Source organism: Marmota marmota, unplaced genomic scaffold (genome assembly GCF_001458135.2).
Source record: "Marmota marmota marmota unplaced genomic scaffold, marMar, whole genome shotgun sequence".
In the NCBI taxonomy this organism is placed as follows: domain Eukaryota; kingdom Metazoa; phylum Chordata; class Mammalia; order Rodentia; family Sciuridae; genus Marmota; species Marmota marmota.
The window spans coordinates 54,023,558-54,039,975 of record NW_025999968.1 but is presented as its reverse complement, the minus strand read 5'-3'; the positions used below and the strand labels follow the sequence as shown (position 1 = coordinate 54,039,975).

At 46.7% G+C, this 16,418-nt stretch overlaps 1 protein-coding gene across 10 annotated transcripts in view; it reads right to left on the bottom strand.

The window, feature by feature from the left end:
• Itsn1 (intersectin 1) overlaps positions 1-16,418 on the bottom strand; it is a 168,020-nt gene that overhangs the window by 43,551 nt on the left and 108,051 nt on the right. For 8 of the 10 annotated variants that reach the window (XR_007347748.1, XR_007347749.1, XM_048803614.1 and 5 more), the window contains 2 exons: positions 14,008-14,125; positions 11,824-12,015 (listed from right to left, as the gene is read on the bottom strand). Coding sequence is in view for 8 of the 10 variants with exons in the window: in XM_048803614.1 (XP_048659571.1) it covers positions 11,824-12,015; positions 14,008-14,125 (310 nt within the window). In the remaining 2 variants the exon portion in view is untranslated. Of the gene's footprint in view, positions 1-10,018; positions 11,468-11,823; positions 12,016-14,007; positions 14,126-16,418 lie in introns of those variants that run through there. The other 2 variants (XM_048803620.1, XM_015478723.2) reach the window with 1 other exon arrangement.

Genomic DNA, 16,418 nt, shown 5'->3' with positions numbered 1-16,418 from the left:
ACATGTGAATCCTGGGAGCCATCGTTTGGCCTGCCGCAGGTAGCAGCGCAGCTGGGCTGTGTTGGGAGGAGCACTGTGGCAACCTGTGTGGGATGGAGGAAGAGGCTGTGGCCCTAGAGTACAACTGCACATTGGAGTCATCCATGGGGCTTTTTACAATCCCAGTTGTACCTAAGACCAATGAAATCTGACTTGCCACCCGTGAGACCCAGGTGTCTGTCCTTTGTAAAGCTCCTATCTAGTTCCAGAGGACCACTCATCATGGGGGAGATGGCCTGAAAATCCAGAACCTGGTATGAAGAGGAAGGGAGATTTGGAAACCAGGCCAGGCCAGGTACACTCAGCACAAGGGCTGCCATAATGCTCGGCAGAATTCAGCCCATGGCAGGCCACTCAAGCAATTGGCCAAAGAGGCTTGATTGATGGCTGTGACCACGGAATGTCATCCCTCCATGGCCATCTGCCACCTGGAGCCCAGATCCCTCTGCTCTGCTCCAGGTGCCCTGGCAGCCGCACGTGAGTCCGCCCTGCCACCATTGACCCCCAGCTCTATGTGATGGCTTCAAAGGTCACTCCACTCAATGCCCCCAATGTCCTCAGTCTGTGGGTGGGACAGTGGAATCCAGCAATGTGTGGCAACTTCCTGTATCAGGACTAAAACCTTTGCTTGTGAAGTCTCAGGAAATAGAGCCACAAGAGTTCTTCAAAGGGTGGGCCTGGCAGGGCGCACAGCCACTCTGTCCCCAGGAGCTTCCTGGTGCTCTGAGCTCAGGGCTGTTGGGGCTGGCAGCGACCAGTCTGGGTCCAGGCAGATGGGTCTTCTCCAAAAACAATCCTTGGTTGAGAAACCCCAGGACGGCCTCTGGAGGCTGTGCAGACAGTGTACCTTCCCTCCCAAAGGGACTGTCTTCAGAAGTGTCTAAGAATAGTCTGGCCCCTGATCTCTCTCGGCCTTGGCAAACTGACCCGGCTGGAACACAAGAGACGCCCTGAGCCCAAGACTTTTATTGCTCGGTTGCAGCACCTGTGGAGATGTGCCTGGGTCCCTGGGTCCCTGCTTGGGGAAGCTTCCTTTCTAGTGGGGGAGACGGAAAACCAAAAAGCGCATGAACAGGTAGTATGTAGGGTGGATATCAGAATAATGAAACACAATTTATAAGATTAATAAGCTTATTTCCTGCCGGGTGCTGTGTTGCACGCCTGAAATCCCAGCAGCTAAGGAGGCTAAGGCAGAAGGATTGCAAGTTCAAAGCCAGCCTCAACAAAAGTGAGATGCTAAGCAACTCAGTGAGACCCTGTCTCTCAATAAAATACAAATAGGGCTGGGGCTGGGGCTGAGTGCCGGAGTTCAACACCCCCGGTACTCCTTGCTCCCACCCTCTCTAAAAAAGCTCATTTCCTGCCTTAAGATCTTCTCATGAGTATTTCTTCTTTCAACAATGGCGCATTCCCCACACACATTGACTTTGTAATGCTCCCACCCACAGCCTCGCTGGGGAACAGGGGAGGGCAACCCAGGACTGGCCACCACCAACACTTCTTGAGTAGCCTCCCCCGGAGTGAGGTGGCACAGGGAACACGCAAGTGTGCCAGGGAAACCCTGAGGCTGACTTACCATCGACAAGGAGATGGGGTCCCACAGTAAGTCGACTACAAGGAAGGGTCCAGCACTGTTGTGAGCGCTGTTCCTGGGGTGGTCTTTTTGGGGTGCTGGGGATTGGTCCCAGGTCCTCGGGCACACTAAGCATGTGCTTTACCACTGTGTCACACCCACAGCTCCTCTGTGGAGATCGCAACGGGGATGTAACAGAGACACGTGCCTTGCCCCCAAGGAGCTCAGTGTAATGAGGGACGAAGGAGAATCTACGTGTTTACCCATCAGCCTCTCCGTCCACTCACTGTTAGGCATGAGGAGTTCAGGAAAGAGCTGAGCCAAGGCAGGGACGTGGCAGAGAGAGCAGGAGGATAGAAGAGGTGGGGGGACAGGGTGAGGACATGCCTGGCTGGGGTGCACCAGAGGCTTAAATCTGATGCAGGTACCCTGGGAGGTGGTGAGAGCCTGTGGTGATTGAGGGGTCCATTGGCCCAAGTGCCTATGGGTCACCCCCTGACTATATGGGTGACACACAGGATCCCGAGAGGAAGAGGGGTCTTGGGGAGACTGGGTCACAGAATCGCTAGCTGCCCACCCCTCACTGCCTCCCAACATGAGCCCAGGGTGGCACAGTGGGTTCCAACCTGGGACAAAAATGGTCTATTCCGTGCAGTCGTCTGCAAGGTGGAAGAGAGTTCTCAGGAGGGCTGGTGAAAAACTGCTGGGGACACAAAAGCCTAGACTATTGTGAATGGTCATCCCAGCAACTCAAAAGGTGACAGAACTAGAAAGAACATGGGGCTCGGAGCGGTAACCACTGCCCCTGGGACTAGCGAAGGCTTTCCCGAGAGGTGACCACTGAGCTGTGCTAGAAACTGAGCAATATAGGGGGAAAAAAAAAAAAGACAGGGGAGGCAAGAGGCCAGAGAAAGGGGAAAATCAGGCAAGGTACTGCAGACCAACTAGAAGATTTGGGGCTTTATACTCCAAGAATTGGACTTCTCCTTGATGATTTTAAGCAGAAGTTGTATTTTTAAAACAGCTTTGAACATGGCCTGAACATGAAGAGACTGGAAGATGAGCATGGATGCAGAGAGACCAGATAGAAGATTTGTGCCTTCCTTATGGAGGAGCAGGCATGGCTTGGTGGCCCCAGGACCTTAGCACTTGCTGCTTCTTGGGCTGAGACCGCTCCTTCTCATGATCTTCAAAGGACTCTGTCCAGTTTTGTCCATCATGGGCTGGAATAACTGCTGGCCTGTCTGTCAGTGTCTTCTTGCTCTGACAGGTTCCTCAAATGCAGTCTACTTATGTTCTGCTGAGCAAGATCTTCTTGCCAGGTTGGTTCTAGATTCCAGGCAAGGGCCATGACTTTCAGGGAGCAGCAGGAGAGGGAGCCCCTCCAGTCTCCAGAACCTTTGATTTAGCAGAAGGGGAGGAAAAAGGCAGGAGAGAACTGGCAGATAAGCTTCTGCTCCTTGGGGAGGGGGTGAGGTTTCCTACTGGATTCCAAGTCAGTGGAGGGCGGTTATGGTGGATTCAAACTGTGGGGCCTTCCCTCGGGGCCTCAAAACTCCACGGCAACGCTCCAGAGAGCAAAGAGGCCTCCTTGGTGTTGCCTCCTCTGCCAGAGGCCTGGCAAACAGCAGAGGCATCCAAGGCCTAGGCCCTGAGAGGCGCCTGGGATGCATGCGGCTGGGGCGGGGGGTGCAGAATTAGCCTCCTAGTCTTTCAGCTGGCTGGGGGCAGCTGCTCTGGGGCGGGTGCTTTGGGGAGACACATACATGTCCCTACCCAAGCTGCAGGACTGACTGCTTAGGAAAAAAACCCAGTAGCTGGCATGGGGCGGGGTGTGTGTGTGTGTGTGTGTGTGTGAACGTTCCATTCTTTGCTGGCAAGAGAACACAAGGCCACAGAAGGCTGTGATGAGAAATAAAGGACCCAGTGACTCAAGGCAGTTGTGACAGGTTTATTGTGGAGCGCGGCATGGGCCTGCTTACACAGTCCACAGACGTGACATTTAACAACCTTGCACATTCCATGCTCCCTGCTGGCCGCCCTGTCAGCCCTGTGAAACCCAGGCAGCTTAGCCACAGCCACCAACAGTCTGCTGGGGCGACGCTGGCCTAGGGACCAAGCGCATCACCGCGTGTTTCAGGAATGCAGGAAAAATGCTTTTAAAAGCTGCTTGTCTCCACGCAGGTGGGTCTTCTGCAGATGGAGGGACTGGGCTGTAATCTGTACAGATGAGTGGGGCACACTTGCAGAGAGCCATCTGAGGGCGTTAAGGGAAGCTGTCCAATCCCTCTCTGAATTCCCTAATCCAGAAAGGCACCCAACCCACCGACTGCCTGGGTTCACTGCAGGCACACAAGCAGGAAGCCACTTTTTTGGATCCTGTGATGCTTACCCCCCAGGTACAAATGCCCTTTCTCCAAGAACGACACAACAAAGCTTGTATCTGTTGGGTGCTTACTCTCTGCCAGGCATTATAAGTCTCTCCTTATATACATGAGGTCACTGAAGCACAAAGAAGTTCAATAACTTGCCCAGATCACCCAACTGGTAAGTGGCAGAGATGGGATATGAACCCCTTCTCTGAACTACCAGCCCAGACTACAGGCTCCTGCCTGAGCCCCCTTCTTCCTATAGGAAGTTGCTTATAGGAAAATAAAATGTTCCAACATTCTAAGAGACATGGAGCAAATATTAGACTGAACTTTGCAGATAAGCAGCGTGACTCTATATGGCACCGTGGTCTCTGGTGGCAGCCAGGAATGGAAATTTAGAAGCTATAGTTGGCACAGAGCAAGGCCAAGCCTGTCTTTCGAAAACTCTGACAGTCAAGGCCTATATACAGGGTGAGGTGAGCCAGCATGGAGTTTGTGCATTGAAAATGTGCACCAGTGTGTGAAATGCTTACCGATGGCTCTGAGCTCCTGCAAATCCCAACAGTATGTGACTCACATGAGGGAAGAGGGACCCATCCCTGTCTTTCTGTGGAGATGGGAACTCGGAGGCTCCGGGGTAGACAGGGCTGTGCTTCTCAAATGGTAAAACTAGAAAGAGGACCGACGAGAGGGTCGAGAGAGCTCTTTTCAGAACACCACTGTGTCTCCTTAGAGCCTCAGTGTTGCCGCTGTCAAGGGCAGGGCTGGTGTCCAACTTTCCCTGAGATTGCAACATCACCAATAATCCACAGGGAATCTGTCCTCACTCCTTTGCTCCCTTTCCCAGTGGACCCTGGAATGCAACACAGTGGCTCTGTGTGCATGATCGTGGGTGACAGGGACAGAGAAGAGAAGGGACAGAAAGGGGCACGTGAGGGGAAACCAGGGGCCTCAGGAGTGCACAGTTCCTTAAATGACACTGGCTGGTCACAATGCTTCCCTTCTTCTGGGTCAGAGTTCAGAGAACTACATCAAGGGAAGGAATGCCCAGATTAAAAAATATATGATGGGCTGAGTCAAGGGAGGGACACTTCCTCTTTGAGGCTTGCCACATTGCTTGGAAACCATGTGCCAAGCAGATGTGGAAATAGCAGTTGTAAGTCTCTGCCAGAATCTTCCAGAGTGGTGTCTGTCTGCTTTCTAGTGTACCCTGATCTCACTCCACAACCCACTGTCACCAACCTACAGATGAAGGCATTTGAGTTACCTGCACATCTCTCTCCTCCTCTCTCTTCCTCTCCTCCTCCTCCTCCTTCTCTCTCTCTCTCTCTCTCTCACACACACACACACACACACACACACACAAACACACACACAGCTGACACCATTAAAACAAAACAGGTAGCTTCTCGGAGTTAGCATGCTTACCAGGGAGTCCCACAGATACAATGTATAGGTTTCTTATAGTTGATGTTCATTTGTTTTTATAAATGCCTTTAATTTTTGTGAATGAAGTCATAATTTAAAATTTCTGGGGGAACACAGAGAACAGAGTCTTCCTTGGAGGCTACAGAACCCTTTGACATGGATTAGCTAACTACACATCAGAAAACATTCTGGAAGTCTTGTTTTTGCATATGTGGGATATTTTTAAAAAGAAGGGCCAAAAGCTGGGCATGGAGGCACATACCTGCAATCCTAGTGACTCATGAAGGAAGAGGATTGCAAGTTTGAGGTCAGCCTCAGCAACTTAATATGACCCTATCCCAAAATAAAAAATAAAAAGGGATGGGGTTGTAGCTCAGGGGTTAAGTAACCTGTACAAAAAAAAAGCCCCCCAAAACTCTGGCTGAAGTGAAATATTCACATAAGGTTATCTCAACCTTTTGACCATTTGATCTTATGTTTTTCTATCCTACCAAATCCAAAATATCAGACATTCTCTATACATTGTTGGGATCACTGACACTCAATATGGTTTCCCTGAAAGCTCTCACACATTTTTGGCACTAAAATAAATAAATAAATAAATAAATAAACAAACAAACAAACAAATAAATAAGATTAAGTATAGTTTTGCCAAAAGAAAAAGAAAATCACTCTCAGAAATGATTTTCAATCTGCGAGGGAGCAGGCCTGACTCCTTATCTGGGTGGGACTGCAAAGGCCAAAGCCCAGCTCCTCAGCCTCCTTGCACAAGCTGAGCGCCAGACTCCAGAAGCAGCTCCCTCCGGGGTTCTTCCAACAGTGTTCCTTCCAGGAAGCTTGGCTCTAAAGGAAAACAAAAGTGGGGACATCCTGGTGGGCTCTTGGAAGGAGATGTGGTGGGTGTCAGGAATCTGGACGCTGGTGACCATTTTCCACAGTCAGTTCATGTGATTGATTCACTCCTCGCACAGGCATTTGCACTAACCGCCACACGCCAGGGCAGGGCGATGACACACTGTATGGGGTTAAGCCATATGAAATTGCTATTTGCTTCTCCCAGTTGGATCAAACTGCATTAAATTCGTTTTTCCTTTCCTTTTGCTTATTTATGTGGATGGCCAGCTAAATGTGGCCACAGGGTCCAGGCAGGTTCCCTGGCTTGTCTGCCAGGAACAGAGTGGCGACTCTAGCAGGACTACCCATCGCCCGTGGGTAGCTGACTCCAGGGGAGAGAAGCGGTAAGGGATGCCTCTGCAGCTTTGAAACTTACTTTTTGTGTTGGGATTACTTCCATTTCCTTAGCCAGCACCGACTGTCTTTGCTGCCTTGGTTTGAAATGGAAAAATGAACTAATTTTAGGAACCCGTGAGCCCAGTTTGGTTGCTTCCTAGTCTTCCCAGCAGTGCACGCCAATGCTCAGCCTTCCTTTCCAGTTGTCCGGGGCTTTTTAGCCAATTCGGCCATCTCTGAAAGCATGCTGGAGTTCTTTCTTGAACGGTTTGCTTGACAGGAATATTTGGTCTTGTCTCTCACTGGGGTTGTTTGGTGCCAATTTATTTGAAAGAAACATTAAGAGATATGGAGAACTAGCACCACGTCTGGGAGAAAGTGAAAAGTGAAAATTCTATCTTGGAACTCCTGAGAGAAGTTTGGATCACAACATGGCCTACTTATCTAAAAATGCACTCTGATTTTTTTAAAAATAATTTTTTAGTTGTAGATGAATACAATACCTTTATTTATTTATTTACTTCTATGTGGTGCTGAGGATCAAACCCAGTGTCTCCCAAATGCTAGGCAAGCACTCTACACTGAGACACAAACCCAGCCCTAAAAACTACTGATTTAATGCAACTGTACAACTCTTTTATACATTTGTTACCTTGACGATTGTCATAACAAGGTTAATATGTGAAGGCTACAGCAAAGACTTACCCACCCAAGATAGGAAGTTTGGGAGCTAAAACTATTCAGAGCTTTAATTTCAAAGGGTCTGTTTCAATCCCCCACCTTTAGTTCACCCCTTTATCTTGAGGAAATTGGGGTGCATTTTATAGGTAAGACACAGTAATGCTGCCAGGCGTGGTGGTGCATGCCTGGAATCCAAGCTACTCAGGAGGCTGGGGTGGGAGATCGCAAGTTCAAGGCCAGCATGGACAACTTAGCAAGACCCTGTCTCAAAATAAAAAAATTTAAAAAAGGGTTGGGAGTGCAGCTAGTGGAGTGCCCCAGGGTTCAATTCCCAGTGCCACCAAAAACAAACTAGTATGCTAAACCACCTAGTTAAAGGGTTTTCCTTAGTGTCACTAAGTTTTTCTCCTGATGGTATCAAATCCATCCCATAATCAGTCCTACTAAATAACCCAATTGTCATTTGCAATGGAGTCCAGATCTGCCCAAGCCCCTCCCGAAACGGGTCAGACACCACTTTCCACCATACATGTAATTCTGTAGTATTTTATCACTTTATATAGGATAAACCTTCCTTTTTTGGGGGGTGGGGGTAGAGGGTACCAGGGATTGGACTCAGGGGCACTCAACCACTGAGCCACATCCCTAGCCTTAGTTTGTATTTTATTTAGAGACAGGGTCTCATTGATTGCTTAGCGCCTTGCCGTTGCTCTGAACTGGGATCCTCCTGCCTCAACCTTCTGAGCTGCTGGGATTACAGGCACCCGGCAGGATGAAGCCTTTCTTTTGAGCAGTGTCTCCTATACAGAGGAAATGTGGGGCCTGCTGTGTCTGGCCTGGAGGGGAGGGGCAGAGGCCTTTGGAGGGCAACTCCCAAGCGCACAATGAAGGTGATTTCCCTTGGACCCTTTTTTTTAATATGCCACTGGAGCAAACTCCACCCCAAGTTCAGCTGTAAGTACATTCACACACACGGATATGAAATTAAAAGATTTAATGACATTATTTATGTTTAACAAATAGCTCAGAAAACAAAACCTGATACCTTTAAGCTCTCAGGCCAAAGGAGATACCTCATATCCCTTCTCCATTTCAACTAGGAGAATTTAATTAAAATAAAGTTATTCGATTTTAGTTTAATCTAGTACCAAATGCAGATAATACGGGGAACAATCAAAAAATTCTGAAATATATAACCAAGGTCCTGGCACACATTCTATGAGATAAGCTTTTTTAAACGATTATTTTTACTCATCTATAGTTACCAAACCAACCCCAGGATTCACCAATGGGCCCAAGTAAAATTCACACAGTAGCTAGTGAGATAAGACCAAGATTCTCAACCTCAGCACTGGTGCATCTGGGGCCAGGTCATTCTTTTTTATGGGGACTGTCCTGCGCACTGCAGGGTGTTGAGCAGCATCCCATTAGATGCCCGCAGTACCTCTAGTTGAGAACTGCAGGGTCAGACAGAGAGTCTACAACCAGCACCAACTGAATAAGTTGTGAGGCGCAACCTGTGCCAGCTTCACCAACCCAGAATGAAGCCTGGAGGACAGACTAGAGGGGGTCAGAGAGGAGGAGGTACATGGAGTACCACTGAGTCTTACCCACCTTGAACTACACTCCAGTTCAACTCAAGGCTCAAGAAGGAAACCTGGCTTACAAAGGTAAAGAACCCGGGAAGAGATGGGCCTACCGACTTGACTGTTACACAGAGGGTGGGCTGGGCCAGGAGGAGATCCTCTCTACTGGCTCTGGGCCTTTGCATGTCCTGACCCCTCACTCCATCGCAGTCACTTCTCTTCCTACTCCAACTGGCTCATCTTACCCTTCAGGTCTCAGCTTCATGTCACTTCCTCCTGGAAAGGTTCTGGTTCCTTTCCCCAGGGCCCACCTGCTCTGGATGGCCCACTCAGTGGCACCTGGCATCCACACTTCTCCAGGCGCAATACTTATCACCTACTGCACATGTCCCCTGTATATGTAAATGAACTCAGCAGGTTTAGTTTTCTGTTTGATACTCCCATGACTCCATGAGGACAGGGACCCTGCCCTAGCAAATGTCACACTCTCCCCAGAACCTGTCAAGACACCCGATACATGGAAGATGTCTCCTCCCAAATGTTTGCTGAAATGACAAAAGATATCACTTTTCACTGAAGGGCAAGGGAGGGCCAATAAGTGAGGCTCATGACAATGGAATTAAGCACGTGGTCACCGTGGCCAACAGAGCCATCAATGTGTAAGCTCACTTATTTCTGCAAAGGTGACAAGACTAGAGAGTACCAGGCAGAAGCAAATCCCAAACGACGATATGGAAAACGTGCGGGTCTCTGCTTTTAGCCACATAGATTTGGAGTGTTCACCAGTCTCTTATTGTGATACTTCTTTTGGACAGATGTTTTGTATCCTGAACCAAATCACATACCTGCCAATGTGTCGATGACATTTACCAATGACAGCTGACCACTAAACCAGCGTTATAAGGAGCGATCGTTTACATATCAATGGGGAGTACCACGGGGAGAGCGAGGGCCAACCAGGACCCCTCGAGAAATGGATCGTGTCTGTATTCAGAAGGCACATGCCACAGTCGCCCCGTGGGCAGCAGGCCAACTGCTGACATCTGTTCTGTGTAGTGTCCCTCACCATTGCCAGCTTCCAACAGCAAGAACACAGAGACATTTCCATCTAACTTTTGTATGAAGAATTTAATTATCTATACACGTAACTAATTCAAAAGGTTGTATTACAGTTGTTAAAGCCGCAGGTTTATATATTTATATATTTTACATTCATATCGTGAAAATACTGCAGCACAGGCGGACGAGGAGGAGCTGTCCTCGTCCTCTGCACCGTGCAAGTGGAGGACTCCACACAACCGCCAGCACAGAGCCTCTCGAGACGTGAACACAGAAGAGACAACGTGTTACAGAGTCATTAACAGGACAGCTGGGTTGTGCTTGAGCCCCCCACCCCACCTCTGTGCTGTCAGCAACTGGCGTTTTTATTGAGAGCTTTCAACGAGTGTTTAAGAGACAAACATGGCTTCAGCTACAGCATGGCTAACACATGAATGACCATGAGCTCCATTTCATATTAATCTGTAGAAATTCCACAGTCTAGTTAAAAAATGTAAACATTGGAAATTAATTGCAGGGAGACTTCTACACATTCTTTCTTGTCAGGAAAATTACTTGTTCAAAATGTGTCATTCCAACAAAAGTAATTGGAATAAAAACTTCATGTAACAGAGACTAGAGAGACTATAGACACTGTGGATTGGTATGAAAACACACAAAATTAAAAACCCCAAACAAAACACCAACTCAACCAGATAAATCTGAGACCAAACAAAAACATAGGTGCTTTCTCATGTGGCTACAAGGTCACTGTGCAAAATAAAATTAATGCAATGTGGTTAGATATCATACAAGAGCGTTTGCCATGGGGAGAACTCATTTCTTATGTACAGGATGGATTACATGCGCAACGAGTACATCTGATACACACGAGCACAAAACACCTTCTTTTTAATTGGGCTCACTCTACACATCTTCAAAACATACACTGAACTCCTCTGTACTGCTACGGTAGGGGGAAAAAAACCCCAAACTACACAATTTAGTTGGTAACACTGGACAAAATGAAAAATACAAGTCTCAGATTTATGGACATTTGGAACAATTTTTAATAGCACATGCAGCATTCCTTGATAGTGGGTCTTTTTGCAAAACCAAAATAGCAAAGAAATGATTGATTGATTGATTTTTATTAAAAGGCTAAAATATATATACTTAAAAATAATCTTAAAACTATTGAAAGCACCTGTGCAAAGGTGGGGGAAGTCAATTTGAGTAACTAGGAAAGCCACAAAAGGACCCACTACCCTGTGTATTTTTGTAATTTTTGCTTCTGTCTCTGCAAGTAATAACTCAAACATTGCGATCACATGCAACTACGGTAAAATGAGGTAAACTGCTCTGCAGTGAGTTCTTCTACTCAGAAGGCAGTAGGTGATCATGCTGGAAGTCACATGATCAAGGCTGCATCTCCCATCATCCCTCTGGGCAGTGATATGGGATAGTGGGTCTCTTTGAGGACTTTCAAGCCTGAGGGGGGGATGGACAACATATGATTCCTAGAAAAAGGAGGAAAACAACACATAAGCAAAACAAAACAATGAGCAAAATTCAAGCTAGGAAAATGAGTTGGGCATGTCAACAGCATGGTGCCAAATGATTTAAAAAAAAATAGGAAAAAGGGGGAGGGAAGGGAGGGGACATGCTACAGAAGGAATGAAAATTTAAAACAAAAACAAAACAACCCCACGAGATAAAGTTTTGCATTACAGAAGGTCTTCAAAGAGACGGTTGTGAATGCAGCAGTGGTCTAGCTTTAAGTTCTGCAAACCAAGCTCAGCAGAATCAGAGCAATGCTGCATGTTTCACTGGAAGGTACCAGAGAGGAGAGGAACAGAGCCATCAGGGCACTTACATTGCTGGCTTGGGTCCATGTCTGTGGTCAGCTTCACATAGTTGGATGGGAAGAGCCCCACTTGTCCATTGACTTCCCCTTTCCACCAGTCGGGGTCCTCCTTGTTGAGGACGTTGATGATCTGGCCCTTGCTGAAGGCCAGCTCGTCGTCATTCTGCGCAGTGTAATCGTACATCCCGATCACCTGGCACACTGCAGGAGACAGGGCTGGGTGAGCAGCTGCACACCCTCCCTGGCACATGTGTGAGGGGCTACTTGTGGCCAGCAGACATTTTCACAGATTATTTTTGCCCTTTCAAAAGAAGGTACTATGAGCCGGGCATGGCAGCACACCCCTGTAATCCCAGTGGCTCGAGAGGCTGAGACAGGAGGATTGTGAGTTCAAAGCCAGCCTCAACAAAAAGCGAGGTGCTGAACAACTCAGTGAGACCCTGTCTCTAAATAAAATACAAAACAGGGCTGGGGATGTGGCTCAGTGTTTGAGTGCCCTTGAGTTCAATCCCCGGTACCAAAAAAAAAAAAAAAAAGAGCCAACAGTGAAGTGGAAGTGCCCCAAGGGGCTTTTCATGGTGCAGGCAATAGAGGAAGATGAAGGATCAAAACTAAGACAACAGCAAAATTTTCACACTACGCCCTTGGTTTGTACATCTTCCTCTTTTTTGGGTTTACTTGTCAGCAGAAAATTTAGAGTGATAACCGGGTCTCTGGCTTTGGACGTGGTGGAGCTCCTTCTAATGCTGACTAGAGGACACTTGCCAGCTTCCGCTCTATGGGACAGCTGGGGACTGTGGGACTCCACTGTCACTTTTACTTCTTTCTCTCTGTCATTTCCTGTGTGTGTGTTACTGCAGATGGAACCCAGGGCTTCATGCAAGTAGACAAGTGCTCTTCCACTGAGGCACATCCCAGCTCCTTCCCTTTTTTTTTTTTTTTAAAGGTGAAAGGCAATTATTATCTGACCTTCAAAAACTTCCAAATCTTAGTGTAAAGTAAAATTGGGTGTTTTAAAAAATTTTTCTGCTTTATCTTTGTGTCTGAAAGAAATTTTCACATGTCAACAATTTTTCTCCTTTTCTCTCAAATCTACAGCAAGTTAAATTATTTTCATTCTCTGCCATCTTGACACTTTGGAGAAGTCTGCACCGTTGGGTCACAGTCTCCAATTAATCTTTCATAGCCATCTTTGTATAGGTTCAGGGTTTTCAACCCTCCAGTTAGCTAAATTAATCACCTCAACAGATAAATTCAGTAGGTTCCAATCTACCTGATGAAGGGGGCTGCACACTGACAATAGGGGGCACCAGATTTCCCCAGGGGACAGTGGATACAGCTGGTACTATACCCCTCTGCCTACACAGGTCTCTGTTTGAGGAAAGAGGCCCAGCTGGGGTCAGGACTCAGGAAGTTTACCAATCCTTCAATTTCTTGCAAAGGCTGCCAAATTTTAATCTTATTTCACTAAAGACACCATGTAGACATTTAACCACAAGGTAATGGAACAAAAATTTCATGTTTCCCACAAATGCCACCTAAGAACTGGTGTCTAAAAGACCTAAAGCAGCAATTTGCTCCCTACTCTCACCTCTCTCAAATGTTACTGAAGCATCTAATTTAATCCTTTAGATCAGAAAATAGTCAACCGGGTCAACTGCAGTGCTGTCCTTTTTAGTTCTCTAGGAAAGCCTGCACAACATCCTGCCCATTCATCGAGGCCCCCTCTGTTCACAGTAAATGTCACAGGGAGTTATTTCAGTCTTCTGTGAACACACTGCAACCAACAGATCCTCGTGGCCTCCAGCTCCATCTCCTGACCCTATCTAGACCCCAGCCATTTATTTTTAGGAGCCCCTCTCTGCGGCCTCATCCACTAGTCCAAATCTCAATTTAAATAGCTGGAAGGAAATCAAGAGAAAAATCTGGCTTTAATGCCACAGCATTCATGACTCCTTCAGGAGAAGAGTTCCAACAAGGGCTCTGTTATGCCCAGCACAGTCAAGCTACTTAGATATTAGTCCTTTTGAAAAGCATTCTGTATCACATTAGCTGGGGGTCAGTTCCAGAAGTACAAGAAGTGCTTAATGCACATGTGAAAAACAATTTAAAATACTTAATGAGAAGGCTGCGTGGGAGAACTGAAGTGACACGCATGCAGGTCATTTTTCAATGAGACTGAGAACTCCTTACCTGCCGGCAATGCCGCTGACTTGGGCAGCTCTGTCGGAGTGATTTTGCTTGTCCCAGGGCTTAGAAGTTTGACATAATTAGCTGGGAACCAGCCTATCTGGCGTTTCTTCCCACGTGCCTGGTAAGAAAATAATTGGATCAAAAACTTATAAATGTTCATCTTCTGTTATGATACAATTTGCTTTGTAGCAGAACACTTATGCAAAGTTTATATAGAACTGAAATACAAATGGCATAAACAGTAGAATCTATGGATTACCATGACATAAAAATAAGATGTTGTTGTGAAAATTCAAACAGTCGCAGCCATTGGTCAGCAAAGCCTGAAATGGCTTTAAAAGGACTGGATCCTGTGGATTTAAAATTCAGAATATTCTGTGGTGTGTCTAAGACAGAAAACTAGTTAGTACTTAGCTACTAATTTCAGATAATGTGGAGATTATAGTTAATCCCAACATTACATTTGGGTTTTAGGGATAAAAACAATGATGGCCATCAAAACACACTAAGTGCTTTTTATGAGCTCTGCCAAGCATCTTATATCCATTTATTCACATAGTTCCAAAGGGACAATGCTATTATCATTCCCAAGTTCAAGGAAGAAAGTGAGCTTGGAAAAGGTATATGACAGTCCAAAGGCTAGGGGTTGGTAAGTGGTAAGCCAAGAGTTACATGCCTGCACTCTTTGTAATAATACACCCTAAGATGCAAAAAGATGTAGATGCAGGACCCACAGATCACAAGAAGTCTCAACTTCACACTGTTTTCAAAACACTATCAGGCTACAGCCACATTTTCACTGTCACTCTTTTCTCCATTGCTCAATCTGATTCAATACAAATTCCATCTACTGAGTGCTTACATTTGAGATAATTGTCGGAAAGAGTTCACACATGACATGAAGAGCTTATAATTGGTGAGCCAAAGCTTGCAATTGCAATACAGTTCCACGTAAACAGACAGACACCCACCCAGGCTATCTCTAGAAACAAGGCCCTGATGAAAGCAGTTGCCTTTGAGGACAGGGGGTTTAAAGGGAGAGATCTGAATCCCTTTTAGTAACTTCTGAAATTTAAACCACATGAATATAATACCTATTCCCAAAACAAGGAAATAAAACTAAGAGAAAAACTTCTATCACCCTACTTCTGCCCTCCCATCCGCCAACTTATTAAGGATATCTCTGGGTTACTTTTTTTTTTCGGTACTGGGGATTGAACCCAGGGGTGCTTAACCACTGAACTTCTACCCTTTTTTAATATTTTATTTTGAGACAGAGTCTCGCTGAATTGTTTAGGGCCTTGCTATTGCTGAGGCTGGCTTTAAACTTGTAATTCTCCTGCCTCAGCCTCCCACGCCGCTGGGATTACAGGCCTGTACCACTGTGCCTGGCCCTCTGAGTTATTTTCAGGGTGTACATTTGGTTTCACCCTCCTTGTGTCTGACAGTCTCCATGCCCCTGGCTCAAAGACTAAAGCATTTACTCTCATGGTAAATCTGCCCAACATTTCAAAAAAAAAAAAAAAAAAGTTTACACAATTGCACATGTTTATCTATCTACAACTGCAATGAATTCTCTTTGTCCCCACCTCTGCAATTCTACAAAAGCAGAAAACAGAGCCTGTTGATAATTTCTTCATTTGTCAATCCAGGCCAAGAGGGACTCTGTAAAGCACCAGAAGCTATCCTGGGCATGGGAATCCATTTTACAGAGGGTTCCAAGAACCACCAAAACTCTCTTTGAGCAAGGTGTTAGGAGATAAGCACTAAAAATGTGCTGCCTTTATAAAGAGCTGGTTGCCTACACATGGAAATAACTACGGGAAAGCTAAGAAACATACCAACGTCATCTGTGGAACACCAGGGTGAAGCTGGCAGGGGACCATTCCCAAATTCAGGGGAAAGGAGGCAGTGCTTCTGGCTGAGATGGCCCAGAAAGCCTCTAGAGGAAGTGGGCTTTGGCTAACTCTTGAGAAATCAGAGGGGGTCAACCCCTTAGGGAGGAATGTTAGGAGCCAAGGCAGCTAAGTCCAAGAGCCCGATGTTGGTGGTTTTAAACAAATTGTCCAATAAGTATGGAATGGTTGCTAAAGAGTGTAAGGTGGCACAGGGAAGAAGGGGCACAACAGGAAGTCTCCACAGGCAGGCTGAAGGGGAAAGGCAATGGGAGCCACTGAGTCTTCAGAGAAGGAAAGGAACATGTAGATGGCAAGGCCAGTGGTAATGGTCTCCCTGGCATGAGCAAGCCCTCTCCTTTCCCTGCCCAGTGCAAAAACAGGCACATTACAAAGCAGAGTGGATTTCCAGGACTCCAAAGGTCAGATCCCTCAGCCAGGAAGCTGTATCTAGCAAGCGCTTCTGGACAGGGTTTTTATGGCTGCTCACCAGCGAGCTCCCAGGGAACTTTCACC